We start from the raw sequence: 25,219 nt of genomic DNA on the forward strand, positions 1-25,219 counted from the left end.
TTCTCTAAACCATGCCTTGACTGTTTTAAGGAAGTAATACTAATGCCTATGCAGTCAGCCTAAATATCACCAGGGATGCCACAGATTTAACAATAGGGTTCCCTTATATGATGGGGTGATTTATCCAACCATTCATTGAGAATCTGTATATAAGTACAGACACCGTGCTGTGGGGGACACAGATATGTGAGGTCTTGTCCTTACTATAAAGGAAGTTGGTAAGGAAAATAAGAAGTACATATCTAACTAATAACATAAAATATAGTCAAGTATCAGAAGACACATAAACAAGGAGTTATGTGCATTCAAAGGAGGCAAAAAATTCCACTGAGAAAAATTCCCCGAGGTGGCGGCGCTAAACTGAGTACAGAAGGATGGACAGAATCGAAAGAGGTGGACACAGAACAATAGGGAGAAATTTCATTCTGAGTGGAATGAAGCCCAATGGTCTAATCTTGGGTTATCAATAATATATGCAGCATAGTGTCATGGTTCAAAGATATGAGCTTGAAGCTTCACTCTATTATGCGGGTAATAAGAGTACCTGCCTCAGAGGACTGAGGATAAAATCAATAAATGCTAAGAAACATTACCTAATCTAATCTATTACCATCATCTTCATTCCATTCTTCCAAAAGGACTGTGAATTTTGGAGATAGTCTCAGATCAGAAGGTAGGCAGTGCTTACATTAAAGTATAAATGGCATACTTGAGCTTTAAAGGCAAGAGTCAAAGGTGGTTATTGGTAAAATGCAGACATGTGATGTGAATCCTGGGGATCCCTGGTCAAACAGAGTACAGGGGAGCCTTCTGCCATGATGGGTGACTGGTCTGGCTTTCTTCTAGCAAAGAAACACTCACTTCTAAATGCAAAACCTCCGTGATGTCTGCGGGCCTTCTGCTCTCCTCCCTGCAATGGCAGTTTTGCTGGCTGGAAAAAGTATACATCCATGTCTTAGTCTAGAGAAATCTGATGTTCCTGCTAGTTACTGAATGTGTTTACAAAGTTGTTTACAGTTGTTGCATAAAGTCCTTCAGTCCTTTAGTTTGGAGATAAAATGAACAGTAAATGCTGTGAAAGCACCCTGAAACTTACGGGCAGGTATATGCAGAGGGAAAAGAAAACCCTTTCTGCTGGTTTGAAAGGATTATGTGCCCTAGAAAAGCCATGTTTTAATCCTGATCCATCTTGTGGATCTTTTAATCCTATTCAGTACCGTAGGTTGGAAACTTGTTTAGGTTATCTCTATGGGGATGTGACACTCCCAATTGTGGGAATTAACCTCTGATTAGGAGATGTGACTCCACACATTCCAGGTGAGTCTTGATTAGTTTGCTGGAATCCTTTAAAAGAGGAAGCATTTTGGAGAGAGCAACAGAGTCGTGAGAACCATGAGAGCCCACAGGCCAGAGGCCTTTGGAGAGAAAGAAGGAAACACCCCTGGGGGAGCTTCATGAAACAGGAAGCCTGGAGAGAAAGCTAGCAGATGTCGCCATGTTTGCCATATGCCTTTCCAGTTGAGAGAGAAACCCTGAACTTCATTGGTGTTTCCTGAGTAACCTCTTGTTGGCGCCTTAATTTGGATATTTTTATAGACTTGCTTTAATTGGGACATTTTCACAGCCTTAGAACTGTAAACTTGCCACTTAATAAATCCTCCCTTTTAAAAGCCCTTCCCTTTCTGGTATATTGCATTCCAGCAGCTAGCAAACTAGAACACCCTTGTAAGTAATTTAGGTCAAATTGAAGTCCTTCCTAATGCTGTGTTTTAAAGATTAAGAAATCATGGAGTCATCAGACAAAGATTATATGCCTCTTTGGTTCTGGGCAAGCTTACCAATAAAAGCAAACTGGAGACATGGTGGTTTTAAATGGGTTGAGAGGTACTATGATGGAACTTGCTGAATGCATATCACAGAATTGACAAACCCTAATTAACTGAAATGCTTGAGGAACACGATGTTCTGGCAAATTGAACTTTATGCTTAACTGTGAAAATCTTGCTCTTTTGTTCTGATAATCTTCTGAAAGATGCGTATGTCCATTTTTTGCTGAACAAGGAAAGTTTTGGAACATGCCTGAATATATTATCAATGTTCGTGCATTTACTGAAAACTGTATGGTACTAAATGCATGGTACCATAATAACAAGGTACCATGCTAGACAAGTACTGGGATACAAAGATAACAGGATGTGGTCCTGAGCTTTCTGGAACTCACTGGATAGTGCAGGATATGATGGTTTGAAACTCTGTATCCCAGAAAAACATATTCTTAGACTTGGACCATTCCTGTGAGTGTGAACTCTTATAAATGGGACCTTGTGATGAGATTACTTCAGTTAAGGTGGCCCAGCTGAGTTAGGATGGATCCTAATTCTATTACTGAGGACCTTATAGGGAAGGTCACACACACAGAGAAAGCAAGAGGAAGTAACCAGAAGCTGAACATAAGTGGAACCCAGAAGAGAAGGGAAAAACCAGGAGACATTGCCATGTGCATTACCATGTGACAGAAAAGCCAGGGACCAAGGACTGCTGGTAGCCAGTCCCAGAATGCCACAGTCTTCTGGGATAAAGCATCTCCTTGATGACACCTTAATTTTGGACTTCTCCTAGCCTCAAAACTGTGCGCCAATAAATTCACATCATTTAAACCAATCCACTGCATAGCATTTGTTTTAGCAACCAGGAAACTAAAACACAGGGTGACACCAAAAAATCTCAGTCCCACAAAGAACTACAGCTACAAGCATATGCAAATTGGACTGAATGAGAAGAATTAATGGTACACTCATATTCCCATCAGGAATAGTGACTCATCCCTGTAATGTCTCAAGAAAGAGGCTGGTTAGCTTTAAAATGATCCCCAAATGGATCAGATCTACATATTTCATTGACCTCCATGAAATGACTCCTTCCATTGAAATCACTGCTGGTCTATACTGAACCCAAAACCTAATTTCCTTTGCTTGCTCTTCCTCTCATATATACACTCTCCATCACACACATACACACACGTCCTGTCCACAAAGCCATCCTCCAGTTTGCTTATGAATTACTTCTTCTGGCAAAAACAGCAAATGCTGAAAAAAAATTTCAGTTGAATTCTTCTGTACATAGCTACGTCTTTCATCCCTAACTGGAGTTCTTGGCACCGAGCAGGAATGCGTTAGCGATCAGAGGATGAACATAGTGATGAGTAGGTGACTGTTCTTCTGGGAAACGTATTCGAAGCTTCTTCATCTTGAGCCCTGATTTCAACCTCTTTTAATTCTCTGCTCATGGACCACTTTCAGGTCAATGGCTTCCTTTTGGTTCAGCGATGGCTGCTCAGTGTTTGAATCTGATTGGGGCTACCTCAGGCCAGACTCTGGCTGCCATATAAGAAATAAATTATAAATGATGTCATAGCTTAATCACCGTGAAGATGTGGATCCCCTTTCATGGGTCATGTGGAAAAGTAGATTTGCAAAGTGGGGACTTTGATGGCAGGGTGGGAGAGCACTGGGTGAGGCGGGAAGAGGGCCAGATTCCAAGTAGGCACTCACTCGCTGTGTGTTAACATGGCTTGAGCCATCTTAACCTCAGAGATGCAGCTGCTATGCCTCACCTACCAAATGGACATGATATGGCCAGTTTTGCCTGCCTCCCGACTTGTCAGATGTAAGATGAGATGATGTACGTGAAAGCGGTCATGTCGAAACACCGTAAAAAAGTTATTCAAATGGACTGGGAAGGGAATAAAGGAATAAAGCACAAAATTGACTCTAGCCCCTTGTGTTTTTATCTCTGCTCCCCCAACCCTGCTACTCCTTGGATCCTCAAGAGAGGAGGGCCCGAAGGGTGGTGAATGCGATACTCTTTCAAGGTGTCAAAGCTATGAAATCATGAGCTGCTGGGTAGAACACACAGACTGCCATGGGCTGTGCAGAGTGACAGCGGGACAGAGCTTGTTTCTCAGCTCAGGCAAGGTGACCACTGTGCTTACCTTCTTGCCTTCTCCATATATGAGGGGAAACTTCAAGTCATCATCCTCAATGGTTTTGTATGCCCTGTAGGGGGAGAAACAACATGAAAAAAAAAAAAAAAAAAAAAGGTTTGCACTCATTTAGTGACCTGCTACCCTCACGCAAGCTGCTAGGTACTTTATTTTCCCTGAGATTTCATCTGCTCAATACACTGCCAATCTTTCTTTATACAGAGTCATTCTCCCTATGGAATTGTGCCTTTGTATGTGTTTTAGCAATCCAGAAAATACCAAGTCTTTATATGCTTAGAGAGGGAGAATATAAACTAGCTTTTCATAATTAGCAAGAAAGAGAGGAGGGTTTCTGTCCTAAGCATTTAGTATCTGTGCAGTAATGGAGTGTGCCCCATCGGCGGCAAATAGGCATGCGTTATTCATCTGAAATTGGGAGAAAGAGCGGAGCTCTGAAATGGATGGACTGTGAAACTACTCCAACAGCCAGTTCTCACCTTCAGGGCTTGTTTACCCCAAAGTGAGCCTTGTTTTGGGATGGCTGGAGAAAGACTATTTACAGCCTATTTGACCTTCACTATGTTATTCAAGGTTGGGAGAAAATTCTTTGTTTCAAAATAGCTTTAAAGTGGTCATTAGACACAGAAAGAAAATCCAGTTTATGCTTCAATGGTTTATTCCAGACATGGTTGTCCAGATGCCACTGGGCACACAGCTGAGGCAGCCAAGGGTAAGGGGAGAAAGGGAATGAAGCCTGTTTCTTGCAATTTTGCTCATAAGTAAGTTACGTAACAAACAAGAACAAGCAAAAGGTATTCGATTATTAGCTGTGTCACCCTGAGTAAGGAGTATCATCTTTTACAGTCTCATTTCTTCACCTGTAAAATGAGAATAACCACAGGGGATGTAAAGAGCTTAGCACAGGGCCCAGCACTTAATGCTCAATTAGTGACAGCTATTACTAATATTTAGCAAATAATTAATACTTTGGCATATACCAGTTCTCTTTCTGGAAAATGAGGCTAGCACTGTGTGCTGATTGGAAACTGTTGTATACCCCAGAAAAGCCATGTTCTTTAATCCTTATTCAATATTGATAGGTCAGACCTTTTTTATTGTTTCCAGGGAGATGTGACCCACCCAACTGTGGGTGATAACTTTTGATTAGGTGGTTTCCATAGAGATATAGCTCCACCCATTCAAGACGTGGTTGCTTACTGGAACCCCTTTGGAAAAAGTTTTAGAGCCAAGAGAGACCACACAGCCAGAGACCTTTGGAGATGCAGAAGGAGAACACCCCCTGAAAGGAGAAGCCAGAGAGAAAGCGAGCCGACATCATTATGTGCCTTCCCAGATGACGGGGTGCCCAGAAAGCCCAGGCCCCAGCAGATGCAAGCCACGTGACTTTCCACCGACAGGAGCTCTGGACAGCATCAGCATTTCTTGAGTGAAGGTAACCTCTAGTTGGTGACTTAATTTGGACATTTTCTTGGTCTTAGAGCTGTAAACTTACAATTTAATAAATTCCTTTTTTAAAAGCCATTCCGTTTCTGGCATATCGTATTCCGGCAGCTGTAAAACACTGCCTATTCACCACTTCAAAGAAGTACCAGGAAGGCCAAGTAAAAGATGGGGTAGCTGCTGCTGAGTTAGGTGCTACGATGAAGATACTTTTCTAAAATAATATCTCCTGAGTACATGGAAAACACGAATCCCTCCCAGTCCCTGAGAGACCTACGCAACTTGGGAGTGAATCTGAAATCAAATTTAGGGATGCTTTTGATATATAAAGCATACAACCCAATTTAAAAAGATTTCAACTCTGAAGTTAAAGCAGTGTTACCCTTATTTTCTGGGATATTAAAGCAGTCACATCCTTATTCTCTAGAATGTTATCTGGATAAGCCGTTCTTTCCCAGGGGCTAGAGAATCAGTGAAGTTTTGTTGCCACATGCACCTACCTGGGCTCGAAATCAGCAGTGCTATCTGTCTAAACCTGGGCAAACAGATGTGCTTCTCTGCACCTTAGGATCTTCATTAATCAAAGAGGGGAAACATTGGTACTCACATGTAGGGTTGCTGTGAGGATTAAAATGGGGTAAGGAATGTGAAGAGCTTAAAGTATTTAGCACTGTGTCTGCCACATACTGATGGCTCAATAAATGCTAGCTGCTGCTCAGCTGAGCCCAGAGATATTCTAAGAATTGTAAAAAAAGGAACTGTACTATTTTCTTCTCCAAAATCTACCAAATTAAGACAAAGTAGAAATAGTCACTTTGATGATTTTATACTCACAAAGATTATTTTAAACACTGTCGTATACAAGCCACTTGAGGAACAAATGTATCATTCAAGTACAGACCTAGCCTGGGGAGAGAATGAATTTGTAGACTACCATACTCTATCCTTGGCTACATTTTGAATCACCTGGAAGGGCTTTTAGAATCCTGATGACTAGGCCACACCTCCTATCAATTAAATCTGAATTACTGGTGGGTGAGACCCAGGCATCAGCTTTTTCTGTCTTTGTTAGAAAGCTTCCCAGGTGATTCTAACGTGCAGCCAAGGTTGTGAATCTTTGTTGCAGACCGAACTTCATTTAGCTAACATTCAATATCAATTCAACAGTAATTCTTCAGTCAGCTTGATCTTAAAGATGACAGTCTATATGACTCAAAGGAAAGGAGGGAAATGGCGAGAGTGAGAAGACAGGCTGGACAGAGAGAGGAAGGACTGGGAACTACAACTGGAGAGATCTAAACTGATCCTTTCCACGGGACACAGACCCACCCTAGAGAGAGCATCCAGTCCCAAGACCCATGCCCCGGAGTCTGGAATTAAATGAGAGAAGGCAGCAGTGCTACAACGAACGAATGGAAATGACAGAGAGCTCTGCTGAGATAGGCTCAGGGCACACTTAACAGCCATGAAAAGGCAGTGAGCAAACTTTTCTCTGAGACTCAACCACAAGCCCAGGTGATAAAATTCTCTCAGGGAAGATAATTTCAGGGGCTCAAAGTCAGTTGTTGCCACAGCTCTGAAAGACACACAGTTATCTTGGAGTCCTCATCCATGAGACCCAGACAATCACAAATTCTAATTTTATACATTGGCTTCTGTTTTTTTATCTTGGGGAACCACACAAAAAATTAACAATAGAAAGACAACCCTGGAAAAGAAAGGTTATTCTGATCCTGGTATTACTGATTTCCAGTCAGTCATGGGCCCTGCCCCTTTCCTCCATAACAAATTAGTAGTGCAGAGCTAGTGTAAGAGTGAATAACTGTAAGTGGGCCCTAAGCACGTTTCATCACCTAAGTGCGATAAAATGGATCTACCATCACAGTTACAGGACTGAATAAAGTAAAAAAGTACTCAAGAGTTAGAAATTGGTGACTCGATTAAAGTTTGTACAAATCAACGAGAGCTAATGTAGCTATTTACTGATCACCTTCTACATGCCAAACATTGGGCTTACTTATGATGTCTAAAACCTCTACAAGGACCCTGCAGTGTCCCATCTTACGAATAAGGGCAATGAGGTTCAGAGAGGTTAAGCTACTTCTCCAAGATCACACCAAGTTGGTGGCCCTAAAGTCAGACTCAGACATTCCCAGAAAACACACACACACACACACACACACACACACACACACACACACACACACACGCACATGATTTCAGGGCTCAGCTTTGGGAATTTCCAGTTCTGGTCAAAGAGGCTGAAATCAGACCATTATTGTCCACTGCTCAGTGGGTGGAAAAAGAAATATGATGAAGAAAAAGAGGACTTTTGGCAAAAGGGGAAGGGGAATTTCCTGTGTGAGTGGCGGAACATAAGGAGACCATGTGGGGACAAAACCAAAAGCTGCTCTACTACAGGGTCTACAGCAGGAGCAGAGGGAAGGGAGGGATGTGACAGCCCCGTGTTCACAGAACTGCCACAGCTCTACAGGTCATTTCACCTGTGGCCACAGCGTCTGACTTCTCCATGGACAGCAGGCCTCCCTCAAATCTGTTCACATTATTTAAGGGGCCCACCCTAGTTCCCAACAGCTTGGAAGACTCGTCTGCTGTTATTATATTATAGTTCTTGACTCGGCCATAGGCTTAAAGCCTTGTTTCCAGAGTGTCCTTGGCGTTATCTTTCTCAGCTGGGGTTGGCGAGAGGCTCAAGGAAGAAGTTTGAAGCTTGAGACAGCGCCAAGAAATGGATGCATTTCGGATCTGAGATTAAATGTCTGGTCATACAAACAACTCCTTCCTACTGGATCCTCTGATTTCTGAAACCCTAGGTGAATTAAAACAACCACAACAACAAAACCCACAGATTTTATGATAAGTTTTATGCAATATAACCGACCACGGAATATATTCAAAGAATTATTAATTACAAGAAGTCAAAACTGCAAGGCTTAGGAAAGATTTTTAGGATAACTCTCATTTTTGGGTCAATTCCTTTATGAATTTTTAAGAGGCCAACTGACAGGATGAGATGAAAAGAAAAATGCAAGGCTTAAAAAGTGCTAAATTTTTGGCTTTCCCTAATATAGAGCATTGTCCTCAGAAGTTTCCATTAAATGTTTTTATTTGTTTTTTAGTAATAATTTCCTTTGGAATGTTGGTTCTATAAGGCTGAAAAAGCAAAGTACCTCTCTGGTCTGGACCTACCAGAAGCAAAAACTTAGCATTGGAAGTGACTGAAAGGAATCCCTTCTTTAATACACTGCATATTGGTAGCTGGCCTCTGACACTGAATGCACCGTTGTATACAGCCTTTGTCCTAGAACATTTATATTTGTCAACCATTCCCTTGGAGAACAGAAATTGACCCAAAGATTCACCCCTTGGTATGTCTGGTCTGTCCTCTGGAAAAAACATAAAATAAACCTAGTCTCCCTTTTCCTTGAGAGCTCTGCAAACATTAGAAGACAGTTGTCTCCAAGTTTTCTCTCTCTCACCTCCTTCAACCATCTTCCCAGGACCTGGCGGATCATCCCTAACCACTCAAGTCACCATTTGTTCAACAATTAGTTATTAATTGAGCATCTATTATAAATACAATACTAAGAAAGCTCCTCTGGGAGCTTTCTAGTTTGCCAGTGTCCTCAAGGAATGGCACACTGCAAAGAAGATAGGGTCCAAATATGAATAAAATTGTGACTTCCTTTGATTTGGACTTTGGATTTTTAAAAAAATAATGAAGCTTATATGTACATTATGTGCACGCACACAAAGGTGTCTATGTGTCTCAAATAAACCTGTTCACACATAAGAAGATCTGGAAAGGTTTTTCTCACAGACGCCCCTAGTTTACATTTGCACAATGCATGTTTTACACTCATTAGAAGACTCCATTATCCTCATTAATTTTCTCTTGCTGGTTTCAGTCTATTGTTCCAGCCCACCAGAGCTTTCTGAATTCAGATCTTTTCATCCCAAATATTAGCTCCCCTTCTATGCTTTACATCAATGTTAAATTTGATAAACAGGCATCGGCTGCCTTCATTGAAGTCACTGAAATAATGCCAAACAGAACCAAGCCATTAGAGAGCTTTCTCTGGGCCAAGCTAACCATCATTTCTTGAAAGCATATGGATGAAAATGTCTGCAATTTGAAAAAAAAAAATCAAATTCAGCATAATTTTGTACCAGGAAAATGAAAAACCCATCAATTTCCTTTTTAGCATGAACAACAGACAATAAAATAAAGCTTCGCAAAAACTTGTTAGGTGGGAAGGCAGAGAAGATAGATTCAACAGTAGAAGGGAGACAATGAGGCGCTAATGTTTAAAATAGCCAAGGGCCCTCTAAAGAAGATATACAAATGGCCACTAAGTAAAGGAAAAGATGTTCAACATCATTAGCCATTAGGGAACTGCAAATCAAAACCACTAGATTCCACCTTACACTCACTAGCATGGCTGTTACTAAAACAAAACAAAACAAACAAATAAATGTTGGTGAGAATAAGAGGATGTGAAGAAAAAGGGCTGGACCCTCATCTGTTGTGGGTGAGAATGTACAACAGTGCAGCCATTGAGGAAAACCAAAAAGTTTGGTAGTTCCTCAGGAAGTTAAATATATAATATCATATGATCAGGCAATTTCACTTTCAGGTGTATACCCCCAAAAATTGAAAACATGGACTCAAATATGAGCATTATGAGCACCGAAGTTCACAGTGGCATTACTCATAATAGCCTTATGGTAGAAGCAACCCAAGTGTCTGTCCATCAACAGATGAGTGGATAAATAACATGTGGCATAAATACATAAAATGAATATTTTGTTCAACCATTAGAAAATGGAGTTTTGATACATGCTATGGATGAATCTTGAAGACATCATGTTGAGTGAAATAAGCCAGACACAAAAGGATAAATACCACATGATGTTCTTTCTATGAAATACTCAGAATAAGCAAATGCACAGAGATAGAAAGTAGATTACAGATTACTGGGGGATGGTGGGAGGTAGCAGGGCATGGGGAGTTACTGCTTAAAGGCTACAAAGTTTCTGACAGGGGTGATAAAAAGTTTTGATAATGGATGGTGGCCAATGGAGGCCCAATATTGGGAATGTAATTGATATCACTGAATTTTACATATATAAGTGGCTAAAATGGGATGCTTTGTGTTGTATATGTGTTATCACATAATTTTTTTTTAAGAAGCAATGGGCACTAAGGATTTAAAAAAAAAAAAAAAAGACTGAAAAACACAGACCCAGACAGACACACTGTCCCAGCGGCAGCTCTCAGGTATCCCACGAAGCAACTTAACAGAACGACGATCCATTTGTTGTTTCTCAATCTCCTCCAAAAGGGAAGAGACTATCAAATTTCTTACAAAGTCAGAACATCACTATGCACACATCCCCCTGGATCAAGCAGCCTAGAAACCCTATCAAAAAGGAGAAGGTTATGATCAAAAAGAAATCCTCCAGTGGAGGCTGTTCCTTCAAACCCCTCTGGCCATAATGGCAGAGAGAGGCACTGACTGCTCCCCACTTCCACGCGGCCCTACCAGGCCAAGGTGCTCTCAGCGCTGCTCCACCAGCCCTCCCATCTGCTCACCCCTCCCACTGTCATTTTGCAGCTCACCCACTGCCCATCAGTCAGGACATGCCCCCACTTTCCACAAGGACTTCAGCCTAGATCCACAGATTGCTTTTCTACTCTTTGCCCTGTTGTTGGGTTCCTGGCAATTTTATGTATTCTGCTGGTGGCTCTGGAATCCTGACTATCACTCCTACTCCACAGCGACACAGTTCCCAGCACCCCACCTGCTTTTTTAGACTTTGGCTTTGATTCCTTTGGAAATGCAAATGGCTGGCAGGAAAAAGGAAGCCCGAGGTGGTTGCCAATCCTGAATCACTTTTTCCAGGATCCTCCAAGCAGGTGGGGTGCTGGGAACTGTGTCGCTGTGGAGTAGGAGTGATAGTCAGGATTCCAAAAAGCATCCACACCTGGGAGACCGGCGTGCTGAACCTCCTCCCTTTCCCTCACACCCTTGCTGCTGTCCCTGCCCCCGGGGACCCTCTGTTCTAACCACCCCCTAGCTGCACTTGCTTCCTGAGGCTGACTCCATCTGCAGCAAACCTTGTCCTACTTTTCTCGCTAGTAGCCCCAAAACTCTTCACGCTCTTGATCCTCGAGTGAGGAGAAAATACAGCAGGAACTGAGTATTTTGACTAATAACATTATACTTAATCCTGTCACCTCTATCTTCTAAACACCCAGAATCTGAACGGTTTTCAACACCTTCACTGCCATCACCTGAGTCCTAGCACCATCTTCTCTTGCCTAGATTGCTACAGTTGCCTCATCAGGACTCCCTCCAACAGTGCAGGATGCAAGGGTGGTGCCTGCACAAGGGTGATAGCAGTGAATGTGTTGATAACTGTTTACATTTATCCCTTACCTCCATTTGTTCTCTTCTCAGAGAAACAGATTATTTTGAAATGTCATATCATGTCATCACCCTACACAAACCCTCCAATGGTTTCCCCATCACACTCCAATCAAATGGCCTTCTTTAAAACTGCTCCTCTTCCCCAATTTTCCTAGTCCACTTCCCTGCTTTATTTTTCTCCACGGCTTCTCCACCATCTAACATTTATAGCATTTTACTCCCTTATAAAGTTTATTTTCTCTACTGCCCTTACCTTAAGTTCTACCATGGGAGGGAACTTTATTTTGCTAACTGTGGCATCTCCAGTTCCCAGAAGTGTGAGACATAAAATAAGTGAGCAAATGAATGACCGCTACTTACCTCAACCAGCGTCTTTGTCCCGGTCTAATTTTTTTGTTCTATACATACGTACAAAAGAAAAGCAAGGAGCCAACTTGATTTCTTTGACTGCTAAGTCTCCACGCCGCACTGTAGTGTCAGCTAATCCTCTCTCGCAGGTGCATCCCTTTCTCGGCCCTGGCCTGGGCTGGCTCCTGCTGCTCTTTACCCTCTTTTGGACATTCTCTGAACAGCTGAACTCGAGAGGTCCCCGTGTAGCCACACTAATGTCCCTTCACTCTTCTGATGAGAAGCAATTACAGGATGGCTCTGGCACAAGCACATCTTGTCTGTGTCAATTTTTGCAATTTTTATCTGAAAAAGCTTTGCCCATATTTTCAGCCTGGTCAGGATGCCACATAGCAGTGGTTCTCCTTCAACCATTTCTCTGCATTGACCTCTCTTCTAGTCCATCATCATCACTCCTCTGCTTAACATTCTCCATTGACTTCCCATCATTCTTAATACACAATCCAGCCACGAGGCCCTCCGTGACCAGTCTTTGCACACTGCTCTGGCATCTTTTCTCTCTCCCGCTGGCTTCTTGCTGCCTATTTAACACGCAAGGCTGTACCTGCCATGGGCCTTGTCACTTGTTCCCTCGGCCTGGGGACCCTTCCCTTGCTGGCTTCTGGACGTCACTTGGGAAGGCCTTCCCTGACTCATCTAAAAGCACGCTGCTCCCCTGCTCCAGATGCTTTGGCTCTCCGTAGCATCTAGAGAGAACAATCTGAGATTAACTTATTAATTTGTTTACTTGTTTATATCCTGCTTCGCCCGCTAAAACACCAGCTTCACAAAGGTAGGAACTTTTATCTAATTTATTGCTATACTCTCACTTCTAGAAACGAGGAGGGCCATTGTGGATATAAAATAAGTATTAGCTAAACGGGTAAATAAACGAATGAAGTCTCTCCCTTCTCCTCAGCATGTGAGTTTCCCTCTAGTGATATTAACCGTAGTCCCGGTTTCCCCATTCATTTAGTTTTCTTTCTTTTTTTTGGGGGGGGGGGGGAGTGTACATGGTCCCTGGGTCTCGGGGGAAGAATCGAATCCGGGTCTCCTGCATGGAAGGCACATATTCTACCACTGAAATACAAATTTTGTTTTAATAGTAAGCTTTCCTTTGGCTGAATTCAGGGCTAAGTCTGATTCATGACACTTTGACTTTGTTTACCTCTTTACATTGAAGTTACAGGTTTCCTGTAACTACCAATATATATTAGTTGAGGATAAAAAAATGATAAAAAAAAATACCATTTATTTTTTATCAATAGGCATGACCCTCTTGCCTATTCCTTTCTCCTGATATTCCTAAGTACCACTTTCAAAATGGTAGATTTTTGTCACAGCTTCTCTCTGGAGTATATAGAGTATCCCTGGCAATTTTCTTCTGCTGAATCAACTGGGTTTAAAGTCCATTTGCCAAGGCACATCCCCCACTTGAGAGAGTTCTTCCAGTCTTCTGGGTTCCTCCATTCCCAGCCAGAGCCCCCCTCCTGACTTCTCAGCCCACAGGCCAGGAATGCTTTGGCGTTATCCATACAGATCACTTCCCACGGACTCCCTTTTCTCCCAAGTCACGACCTCTGACCAGAAAGATGGACAGAAATACTACTTGTTTCCCCAAGTCTTAATCTCTTTTTCGGAACTTCATTGAAGAAGCTCATGACCCCTTCTGGGGGTATCGAGACCTCTTCCTTCGGAGACTGCCTGATCCCTACAGGCCACTCAGGGGGCTCCGATGACACACACCAGAGCCTCATTCATTCTCCCACCGGCTAATCTCTAGATTCCTGGCCTCCCCTGGGACTCTTTCTCCCCAGATTCCTTCCCTCCTGGCAGAGTCCACTGTGGTGTGTTAAAGAACACCAGGCTTGGGGTCAGTGGCTTACGTGGTGCTCCTCAAATGAACCAGCTGTGTGAACCTGGGAACGTGCCCTAACCTCACTGAATTTGCCTCTTCAGCTGGATATTTCATGGGATGGCTGCAAGGATTATATGCAAATATGCCCAGGAAACTTCTTTGCAAAGGATAAGGTGTTCAATATTTAACTATAAATGGCAGCTATCAATGTCTTAGGAACCTCATTCTTCATTGAGCACAGATAACTAATCACTGGTGACCACAGGCGGGAAGGCTGAGCACCTCCCCACAGGAAAATGGCTTCTTCCTGAGCCCCCAAGGCACCCCAATTCACACTTTTCTACCTTGCTACGGACATTAGAGTACCCGTGCAACTTCATCTGAAGAAGTCCATCGTTTGATGCAAAGTGAAGTCTCAGAGACTCAGAAGGACACCACAGAGCAAAGAACCTAAGCAGGCTGCTGTTGGGTTAGTCTGAAACACTCGTAAAAAGAAACCTACCCCCTCAGCTGGAAGCTCAGTGTCCCGGCAGGAGTGCAGTTGCATTTTCCTCATAGCAGAAAGTGGGTCCTCACCTGGCATAGGAGCATTTCACACGGCTGAGTGGGTTGGTCTTATGGTCCCCACTCCTGCCTTCCTACAACAAAACCTCAACAGAAGCTTGACTCCCAGGAGGCCAGGGATGCAACACCACCCAGCCTGGCTGGCCAGAGAGACACGTGCCTGGGGCCCAAATGCCACTCACGGTTTTTAAGAGCTTGGCATGACCCCAATTCAGCAATTCACAGAATCCGCAGAGGCTCTCCCTTGGCTCGCCTCTCCCCACATCCACCATCCTCAGACCTTCCTGGAAAAAGTGATTCAGGATTGGCAACCACCTCGGGCTTCCTTTTTCCTGCCAGCCATTTGCATTTCCAAAGGAATCAAAGTCAAAGTCTAACCACAGAGCTCAGTTAATGGAGGCTGCTACTTGCTCCCCAAGACGCAGGAGCCGGCTGCATCGAAGCTGCCTGTGCCTCTGCGTTGTGTGTGCGTGTGTGTGCGTGCGCGCGTGCGTTTCCTTTATGGCAACATAAGATTTTGGTATTCAATGAGGTCTTAAGTGCTTATTTTAAAAAACATCTTCTGAGGGTCCTTTTTCCTGGTTTTAAAGATTTACAGTCAAGAAATTCCAAATATTGCTTAAATTTCCCTTTGGATTAAATCTTAGCATGCTGGAAAGATGGAGCCTACGTGAGTCGGGGAGGGTGAATCTGGGCCGAGCTCTGTGAGGCCGGGGCTCCAGCGGCGCTGTGGCCTGAGGAGAGGCGGCTCGTGGATCCCTGGCGTGAGCTGAAGAGGCTGAGAAACAGCCCAAACCTGGCAGGCAATTTGGGGGCTTAGAAGTGCCCTTTATGTTTTGGGGGCAGGACAGTATCTCTGCCACAGGCTCACCACTGACAAACAGACTTTAGTCATTTTTTTTGGGGGGGGGGGAAGGGGCCATATTCGACTCACGGGCTTCCTGAGTTTATGTGCTAGGAGAGCTGTTGTCAATGGATACCTCGATTCCATGATCCCTCCTTTGTGAGGCCTGGACCCTCCAATCAAATGCTACCTTGTTTTCTCATTATGGTCCTTGGACCGCCCTTTAAATGAGTTGAAGCCTGTTGTCTGTAAGCTATGAACAATTGATGCACTTCTGCCAACACAGTGCAACAGTGTGGATCAGGCACAAACAGTATGTGTGCACTGCAGAAGTGGGAGCATATCTGGTGACATGATTTAAGAGGGCTGGTAGGGGTAACACAGCCCCCTCTGGACATCCCTGGCTGCCATGAGGAGAGCCACGACTTCTCTACTTTCTTTGATGTGAAAGGGGGAACCATTTCTCCAGGACTACTTTCCACTACTCTGGTCCCTGACGCTGCAGTTGCCTTTGAGGAAATCCCCTTTTTTGGTGCGGCCTACCCAGTGCTCCTCGGGGTCACACAGGCCCTGGGAAAATCTCACCTCCCCCTCCACCCCCCTTTAGCCTGCCCGAGTGAGATTCTGCCTAGAGTGTTAGAAACCATTCCTCTCTTTTGGCCTAAAATAATCCTCTTTCTCTCACCAGACTAGTGGATGACAGTAAGCGGCAACACAGCTTGCATTTATTTTACTGGTGTTCTCTTGGAGTTAACTGGGTATCTTGTGGCCCACAGTAAAAAATCTCTCTCGTGGTGACTCAGTAGACCCACAGACACCTCTCAAAAAATATTTGTCCTTACCATTTGATATACACATTGATATTTTCTTTCTATTCTATGTTATTCAATTTGTTTAAAATGCTTATCTCCATACACTAAATTGATTTTACAACCAACTAATGGGACACTACATACAGTTGGAAGTTAGAATAGAAGAAAGGAACTTGTTTTTAGTAGCGTCCAAATTAGGAGTTCAGCCTTCAACCAGATTGACTCAGGAATATTTATTGAGGACCTACTAAGGGCCATAGGTGCTTATAGCTGAGCCAGATAAAGAAAGTAAATGCCACCTTGATTCAAGGATTTAAGTTTAGCAGCAGAGAGACATTCATGTAGAAGTTAAAATGCTTTGAATCAGTCTTTTGAAAAACATAATCATGTGTGCATGCAAAACAAACCCAACACTATTTCAGGATAATGCTCTCTGAATGACTTTTAGGGAAGTCTCAGATTTGGAAATTATTCCTGATTCAATATCCACTTGGTGTGCATTAGCACTTGGCTAGGAGAGCTCACACTGTAATCAATAACATTCAGCTCTCCCCACGGGTATGAATCAGAGATCCTTATTTTATAAGCACACAAATATGGAGTGATTTCAGTGTTCTCTGGGACAATTCATTATGAAATAAACATGAAGTTCACTGGCACTGGGCTTCATATCGGATGAGACCAAGTCAGTACACACAAATCAGGAGATGACCAAAAGTGACCCCATGGCCACGCATGGTGGGGAGAAAAGAGCAAATAGATTGCTAGATTCAGAGAAGGCCTCTACTGCAGGGACCAGTACCTCCGAGCTGGCCCTTGCAGCCAGCCCTGCCTGCCTCACAAAATTTCTCCTCGTTGGGTCACAGAGATTTATATCATGGAGCACAGAGATCTGCAGTATCCCCTGGGACATAGTCTACAACTATGCTACAGAGTTTCAAAACTTTCCATCCAAGTGTCCTTGAACTGGTTAGAGCACACTGGGCAGGGCTTAACTATCCCAAAGCAAGTACTGGTGCTTTTTCAAGTCTTCTATTTAACCTTAAGAAGCCATTGCAGGGCAGGCCACGGTGGCTCAGCAGGCAAGAATGCTTGCCTGCCATGCCAGAGGACCTGGGTTCGATTCCCGGTGCCTGCCCATGTATTAAAAAAAAAAAGAAGCCATTGCAATTTTGCACAAGCCTACATATAATCAACATTTATTTCAACAAACAAAAAAGATCCACCCAACTTTTCAGGTAAAATAGAAGCTTCAAAAAGATGTTTACCCTTGGATACCCATATTGTTCTGGAATGTGCTGCTGATACCCATGTTATGGGCCTGCCCCGACACTAGATTGTCCTCAGAGTAAGAAGCACAGATCTGGTGGTGGCTGCCAGTCTTTCCCAAAGGGAGGAACACAGCATGCTCAGCTCCTGCATCCAGGTGGCCCTGCTATTTTAGAGGATAGAATGTGAAACAACTGTTAAATTTTTCTATCACCTCACTTCTAATACTTGAAGAATTCTATTACACACGTATATATTGTACCCTAGCTATAGTCCAAGCACTGCTCTAAGCATTTACATTTTCAAAACTTACACAATTCTTATAACAACCTTGTATGGTAGAAAGCAATAGCATTCCCATTGCACAGAAAAGGGAATAGAGGCTAGAGAGGTTACACGGTGAGGAAACAAAGGAGGCCAAACTCTTTTGTTCCCAAGGCGCATTGTGCTCTTAATCACAGCGTTTTCCTGCCCATCACTGAAGAGCTATGAATCTGGGTAACCCCCCAACTTGGCATCATATGCCACAGAATGCTTAATTCCCAACTCCTGTCCTCAAAGTAAATGTTAAAGTGAAGTCCATCCCCACCTCCAGGGTTTTTAGAGTGGTAAGCTGAAAGAGGTTTAAATAGGCCACATTCTTAGACTTTTTCTTCTCTTAATAGGATAGTTATACAAAATCACTGTAGAATTAGATTTAGCATGAGGTTTGGCTTTCAAATTGTATGGTAAGGAAGAGACTTCAAATCTTCAAACTTGGGTGCCCAGCTTTCCTCAGGGTGATCCAAGGCCCCCCAGAAGGATCAGGATGAGCAGGAATGAGGAGCCTGAGAGGTAGGTGCCTTGGGAGCAGGGTCTCCTGAGCACGCCTGGGGCCTGAACTATTCACAAACATCACTAAGGCAAAAAGAGAGGCTTGAACTGATCCTTACCCAGCATTGGTACTTGAGGACTTGACTTGCCCAGTCTCCCGGCCCCTCCTGAACCAGTACTTGGCCCGCTGTGGGCAAAGGGGCTCCAAAGCAACAGCAGGAGGATAATTGGGGGCAAAGATCTCCAATACCTTAGAAGCCACAACTCCCTTATAGAGCCTGGACTGCCCAGAATAGCACTCTTGAATCAATCACTTTGCAAGCCATTGTCCCAAGCGTCCAGGGCTGCCCAAAAGCAATGCTTAAGAATGTATGAGAATTGCCTGGGGCAGGAGGGGTCACTTTTAAAAAATGCACATTCTGGAGCCTTAGGGATTCTGATCCAGCAGGTAAGCTAGAGTCTGGAATGTACATTTTTAATAATCTCAGATGAACAAGCTTCCCTCTTCAGGTATACACAATTGTAGTAACCCATTTATGGGCCTGCCCCGACACTAGATTGTAAGCTCCATGAGGGCAGGGCCTCTTTTACTCATCTTTGCATCTCCAGTGCCCAGCATAATGCCCAGTTCACTGAATGAAGAGCCGTGGAAACTGAACACCTCACAGAGTCCAAAGAAGCCCAGAGCTCCGGCCTTTAGGTTACTGAGCAAGATGCACAGCATTTGATTAACCCTGGAAGATTGACAAGGCTGATTTAATCCTAGTGGAAGCTGAAAATAAGAGTTTGGCAGGGATTGGCTTTAGCCAGAACCATAAAGTGAGGACAAGTGGATGTGTTACCCTACTATCCCTTCGTGAGCTCTCTGAAGTTTTCCCTGTGGTCTCAACCTAACAAAGGTGAGGGACGCCGACAGACCACACACTGGTCCCTCCATATTCTGCTGGCGTCTTTGCTATGAGTATTTCCAGACTTTATAGGAAGATCTGTGTTTAGTTAGTTCTTCAGCAAAGGACAGAAACAAAATCTTATCCTCACTCTGAATAAACCTTTGATTTGCTTGTCCAACGCTGAGAGGAACGTGGTGGTAGGATGAGATCTTTCAGGGTACAGGTTCTCAGGCTTTAGTGTGTAGGTCCTGGGCTGGATCCAAAAGCAGGGAAGTTAAACCAACACCCCAGGTGAGTCTAACGAAGATGTTCCCAAGGCCACAGTGGGCTAGCACCTTCGGGGGTTGTTGGCTTGGAACCAGTCACTCCAATTTCCTACCCTAAAACCTAGTGGGCAGAGAAGAGGTGCAATGAAAACAGAAAAAAAGTATATCAAGCTCCAGGAAGAGTGAAATGCGACAAGTAGCGGAGTATAGTTTGGACATGGAAATGTTTCCTTGTCTGGGTTGTAAAATACCTGGAAAATCTGTAGGCATGCTGTAGCACCCTTGTCTATTAATTTCTTAAAAATAAGGTCCCATAAATAGGCTGAGGATTGGACCACACGTGCTTTTGAAATACTGTGTCAGCTCTGTCTTTGCCCTGCAAAGTGTACGTCATTATGTACCCCACAGAGGTGTAGAGTTATTAAGGGCAGAAACATAAAATCACATTAATTATTGCCACCCTTAGCGTGGAATTCAAAGTTCCCCATGAGCTGACTCCAATCTACATATCCAGCTTAATGCTTTAGCTTCACTGACCACCACAGCCCCGCATCCTCCCTCAGCTGTTTCATGTTAGGTTACCCCCAGGACTGTAGGGTCCTAGCTGGCACATATCAATATAATTGTGTATGAGAGTTAAAACGTTGAAATGCTTCTGTACTGGTGGCAATTAATGACTGTCCCCAGCCCCCTAAACACCCTCCATCTACTGTCTGGAGCATCCCCTGGCACCCCCACAGTCTAGTAAATAAAAGGTTAATGTTGGGCACAGTAGGAGGCTGCTAAGAGCCCGCTACAGTCCAGCCTGAGTCCAGTCCTCCATGCTGATTAAAATAATTTGAATATCACTTCTGGCTTCCATGTTCCCAATCCCAATCCCAAATCATATTTTCACGTCTCTGAAATGTGCTGTGCCCTCTGCTCAGAATGCCCTTCCCTCCTGTTCTTGACCCTCCTGAAACACCTCTTGTTCAGAAATTTGGTTTAAATGCAGTCTTCTCTGTAACATCTCCCCTAATCCCAACCCCCCTCTTAAAAAGAACCGCTTCCTCTACCCCAATTAAAAGGCCTTTCTTTATTTAGAGAGGTATCTCTCTATTTTTTGTCTTGCATTTGTTATTTATGTAAGAGTCCCAGCAGATCTATTTCTTTCACTGCTGAGATTTTAAGAATAGATTGATAGGTGAAATGGTATTTGATCATTTTTCAGAAAGCCAAACCCCGGACCAGCTAGTAATTTCTGATGCCAACATAGCTCTAGCAGATAAGATTCCCTCCTATATGGGACATGATTTAGTCACTGAGAGGCTTGTGGTTCCAGCTCCTGGGTTTGTATGGCTCAGGAGGGCTGCGGTGGGCACCTTTAAAGGTCTAGCATCCAGGACCCAGAAGGCAGATATAAAGTCAGTGTGAAAATCAATGCACAAAACAAAATAAAATCACCAAGCAGCACCCAGGGAAAAAGAGGCAATAGCTTCCTGGCTGAATGGATGGCATCTCTTCTCACAGAGAAGAGCTCCATCTCTTTATCCAGCTCACTGCAGGACACATCTGCCAAGCTGAGACAGCCAGCACTCCTTGGACTTCCTCCAGGCTCTTGATTCTCTAAACTGCTTTCCTTTTTCTTTTTGGTTTCCAGCCCCTCATTACCCTGGGGAAGAAAGTACCTCAATACATTGCAGGCTGTAAACTTCTTAAGGAAGGGACCAGACCCTGCTGATCCTTCTGCTCTCCAGAATATCTCACTATTATAATAACATCAAACATTGAGACAGCACCCATCCCATGCTTGGTTTGTTCAATGCACCCCACTATCCTAACTTATAATGTCCCAACCATTTTTAGGTATTCTTACTAGCCTCATTTTAATAAATGGAGAAGCTAAGATAGAGAGAGGTGACACAGGTTTCCAAGTCACAGGGGTGAGAACTGGCTCAGACAAACCATCTGGCTTTACCATCTCCGCTCTTAACTACTACTCAATGTGTGGCACGGCAGGTATACCACAAAGCCTTGCTGAATATAAAAAGAGCACTCCCAGGGGCTCCTTGACTAAAAATGACCCCGGCTATTTTAACATGGATTTTTGCAAGCACTTGACATTCGGACACTTTCCCCAGAGGACTTGGAGCCAAGTACCACCACACAGGTACTGTACTCCCCAGAACATCCATCACTGGGAAAGACAGGCTGGTGTGCTATGCTTGGGGGTAATATGAATGGGTCCAGCGAATTGGGTGAGTTCTCAAAGGGTCTGAGGAGGAAAGAAAGACTGGCCATTTCAGGAATGATAAACTTACATTTATTAAATTAGAGGCGTGTGTGTGTGTGTGTGTGTGTACGGAGGGTTACTGGAGGATCAATAGGGAGCGAGCTGGCTAGGCAGCTCTTTTCTTTCTCCTCCCTGTGGCCTGACAATGCCTGCCTGTCTTGGCTTCCAACCATTTGTAAAGACCTCATAGCTTCCACTGGCCTCTTGCTCAGAGCAGCGGGGAGGAGGGTGGGGGAGCAAGAAGTCATTTATCACTGTCAGGAGATCTGCTGCACACAGCGGGGCAGCCTTTCTTCCCTGCTGCTTCTGCAGCTAGAGCTGCAAATCTTGAAAAGATGCAGAACATGCACATTGCAAATAACCATCCATCATCTCTACTCTGGGAGCCCCGGGAGAGAGGCCCCTCCCTATGTGAGGCTGACCCACTCGACTTCGGCTCCAGCACCCCATCTCCCACCCCACCACTGCCCATGGAACTGTAAAACCAGGGACTTTCTGGGTACCCCAGCCACTCCTCACCTTGGGTAATCTACCGAGGCTTGCGATTAAAATTCTCTGAAATGACACCCAAGCCCTTCTTTTCTCCAGAAAGTCTGAATGCTGCCAAAGGTGGCCCATATCCATTAAATTATGAAAATACAAGGTGCTGAGAGGAAATTAACACCAAGCTTAACTAGGGAAAGGCCTGCTTCCTTGTGAAGTAATTATAAAATTAAAATGTGCTATTTCCCTGGTGAGTGTAAAAAGTGGCCCGCTGAGGAATATGGCACAACAGTACTGTCTGGATTTGCACTAAGGCGGTACTAAAAAATCCTTCCATGTCCGCAAAATGCTAGTCAGAGCATTTGCAGGTAAATTCCCAAAGATTAGGTTAAAAGTGATTAAAAACAAAAAGAGGAGAAAGCTCAGGGTTTGAGTTTTCCAATTACTCTTTAAAACTCAAGAGTCAAGCTGCTAGAAAATGCAGGCTTTCCAAGTAGGACTAATAATGCTGAGCTAATTAGACCCTCAGGCATGGCCAACATATAAATTCAAGCCCAATAGAGGGGCACTGTCCCTTTAAAAACTGTCTGGAGATCCACGGAAAAGCTAATGAGGAGTGTCAGTTGGGGCTGCTTTATTAGGTGGTCCTCAGGAGCACAGAGCCTGAGGTTTCCGTAGTGGGGTTTCTGTGCTTGATTCAGTAAATCAATTTATATTAAATGCAGGAGCAGCTCTGGAGCTGGCTTCATAAAGCATTCTGCAACATTTCTCAATCTGCATATGCACTTCCCTAATAGTCTTCCTGAATGTGCTGTCAGAGGGCACTGAAGAGAGCAATAAAGCATAAGACAGAAGCCATATCTACCGTATTTGTAAAACTTGACCCAGGAGCTCCGGGCTACGGTTGGGAATGCCTTCGGTGAGCTCCTCTCCCTAGAAAGTGTTTGGATTAGCCAGTAAGAAGCCCTGTGCTGTGGGACTGGGGTCCAGGACCTGGCTCCAGGCTGCAGAGGGAGAATAAAAGGTCACCCCAAAGCAAATGGAAAGGGTAGGAAGTGAAGCTGTGTTTAATCGGATCCTCAGGGTCTGAAATATTTCCCAAGAAGAACAGAAAGAGCAAAAGGAACAAGAATGCCAATGGCGAGCGGCTGGGCAAGGCCTGCTGCCAAAGGCGAGGGGTGCAGGTGAAGCTGGCATCCCTTCATGCTGGCTGGCAGGACGCCAGCCTCTCTGCAGCTTCACAGTTTGAGGGGCCTCTGGAGACCTCAACACAATGACTGATGTCCCTGAAGGCCCAAGAGGCGGAGGGGGCCCATCCCCCAGCAGACACAGACTGGCAGCAGAGAGGCCAGAAGCCACAGAATGTGGCCTATACGATTGGCAACCCTGTCTATGCCTGCCATTTCTATTTTTTGAACTCTTTATTGTTGGAATATTTGGTTACAGACCGATTCTTGCACCACACTCCACCCACTTCCAACTAGACCCATGCTCTCAGATGCAGCACTGCCCAAGGGGACTCGGTGCGAGGCTGGCAACAGTCTGCTTTTGCCTTGTCTGACACGGGAGCCACTAGTCACGTGGCTACTGAGCAACTGAAATGTGCCTATTGTAACTGAGGGAATGAACTTTTTTATTTTATTTAATTTTAACTAACTTGAATGTAAAGGGTCACATGAGGCTAGGGGCTACTCTATTGGAGAGCATAGAGAGTGAAAAATGTTTCCTTTGCCTTCACAAAAGTAGTGAAGTGCTGAAATGAGAAAATGGTGGTTGACTCCATTCTGTTCCCAGTGGGAAAATCCTTGCATTTGGTCATACTGTTAAGGGAAATGGAAGAGGGGGAAAATAAGCCTGGTGCATCATCAAGTTAGAATCATTAAAGGTTAAGGGCTGCAAGAGGCAATTATAAAAGGTTACCATCTCTGGAATCTTACTAACGGAATCTGCCTTTTCCATAAACTCTGAAAAGCAGAGCAAAGCACATTCCCCACCAAACAGGGATGTTGGCAGCAATGGTTAAAGGAACCATTTTACAAATGAGAGACTCAGACCCAAAAGTTATCCAAGGTCCCAGAACCTTGGCAGAGCAAGGGCCAGTACCCAAAGAGCCTAACTCCTAACATGTACTTGCTTTACTAAGGAAGCCATGCTATCTCAACGTACCGGTCCAGCCTAACCCTTGAAATCAGATGTTAAATGAAATGTTAAAAAAAAGAAAAAAGAAAAAAGCTTTGCTTAAAGGAAGAATTCTGATGTACTCTGCTCTTAACCAGAACCATCTGGAAGCAATCTTGCATTCACAGGATGGACTTCTCTTTTTCCTTGGCCCTTGCTCCTGCCACAAATCCCATCAGCCCAGGAACAGCTGCTGGAGAATCTGGCCTGAAGCCACGGGTAAAGCTCCAGCGCCCTCCCATGTGAATGTCCTCCTAGGCCCCCGGTTTGCCTGTCACCCCATGGGGGTGGACACAGCATGGAGAACGCTGATCCTACATGAGAAAGCCAAACCACCAGCAGTCTCAGGGGCAGGGACCTGGTGCCACAAGGCCAGCTGTGAGAAACTGTTCTTTCAACTTGGAAACAGAGATGCTTGCCAGCAAATTTATGGTCTGAGACAGCTCAGAGGGCTGTGGGTCAGGACACAGAGCTCCCAGACAATGCCAGCTACAGCGTGCATCCTGCAATAGCAGCTCGACACAAAAGGGCCAAGGAGGAGGGGGACCAGCTTGCATTGGACGCAAGGGCTGGGATTCTGACACCAGAGACAAAAATGACCAGGCACAGAAGCTGAGAGCTGGCTGGGTGAGGGGGAGAGGAAGCGAAGGCCAGATGAGGACCGACTCTGTTGGGGGTACCATGA

The 25,219-nt window shown here is 44.3% G+C and overlaps 1 protein-coding gene across 3 annotated transcripts in view; it reads right to left on the reverse strand.

Annotated features, from left to right (window-relative positions):
• Window positions 1-25,219, reverse strand: part of PPM1H (protein phosphatase, Mg2+/Mn2+ dependent 1H) — a 278,117-nt gene that overhangs the window by 44,371 nt on the left and 208,527 nt on the right. For all 3 annotated transcript variants that reach the window (XM_077111275.1, XM_077111274.1, XM_077111276.1), the window contains exon 7: window positions 3,992-4,055. In XM_077111275.1, coding sequence (XP_076967390.1) covers window positions 3,992-4,055 — 64 coding nt within the window. The remainder of the gene's footprint in view (window positions 1-3,991; window positions 4,056-25,219) is intronic.

The sequence above is a fragment of the Tamandua tetradactyla genome, chromosome 7, assembly GCF_023851605.1.
Source record: "Tamandua tetradactyla isolate mTamTet1 chromosome 7, mTamTet1.pri, whole genome shotgun sequence".
NCBI lineage: Eukaryota > Metazoa > Chordata > Mammalia > Pilosa > Myrmecophagidae > Tamandua > Tamandua tetradactyla.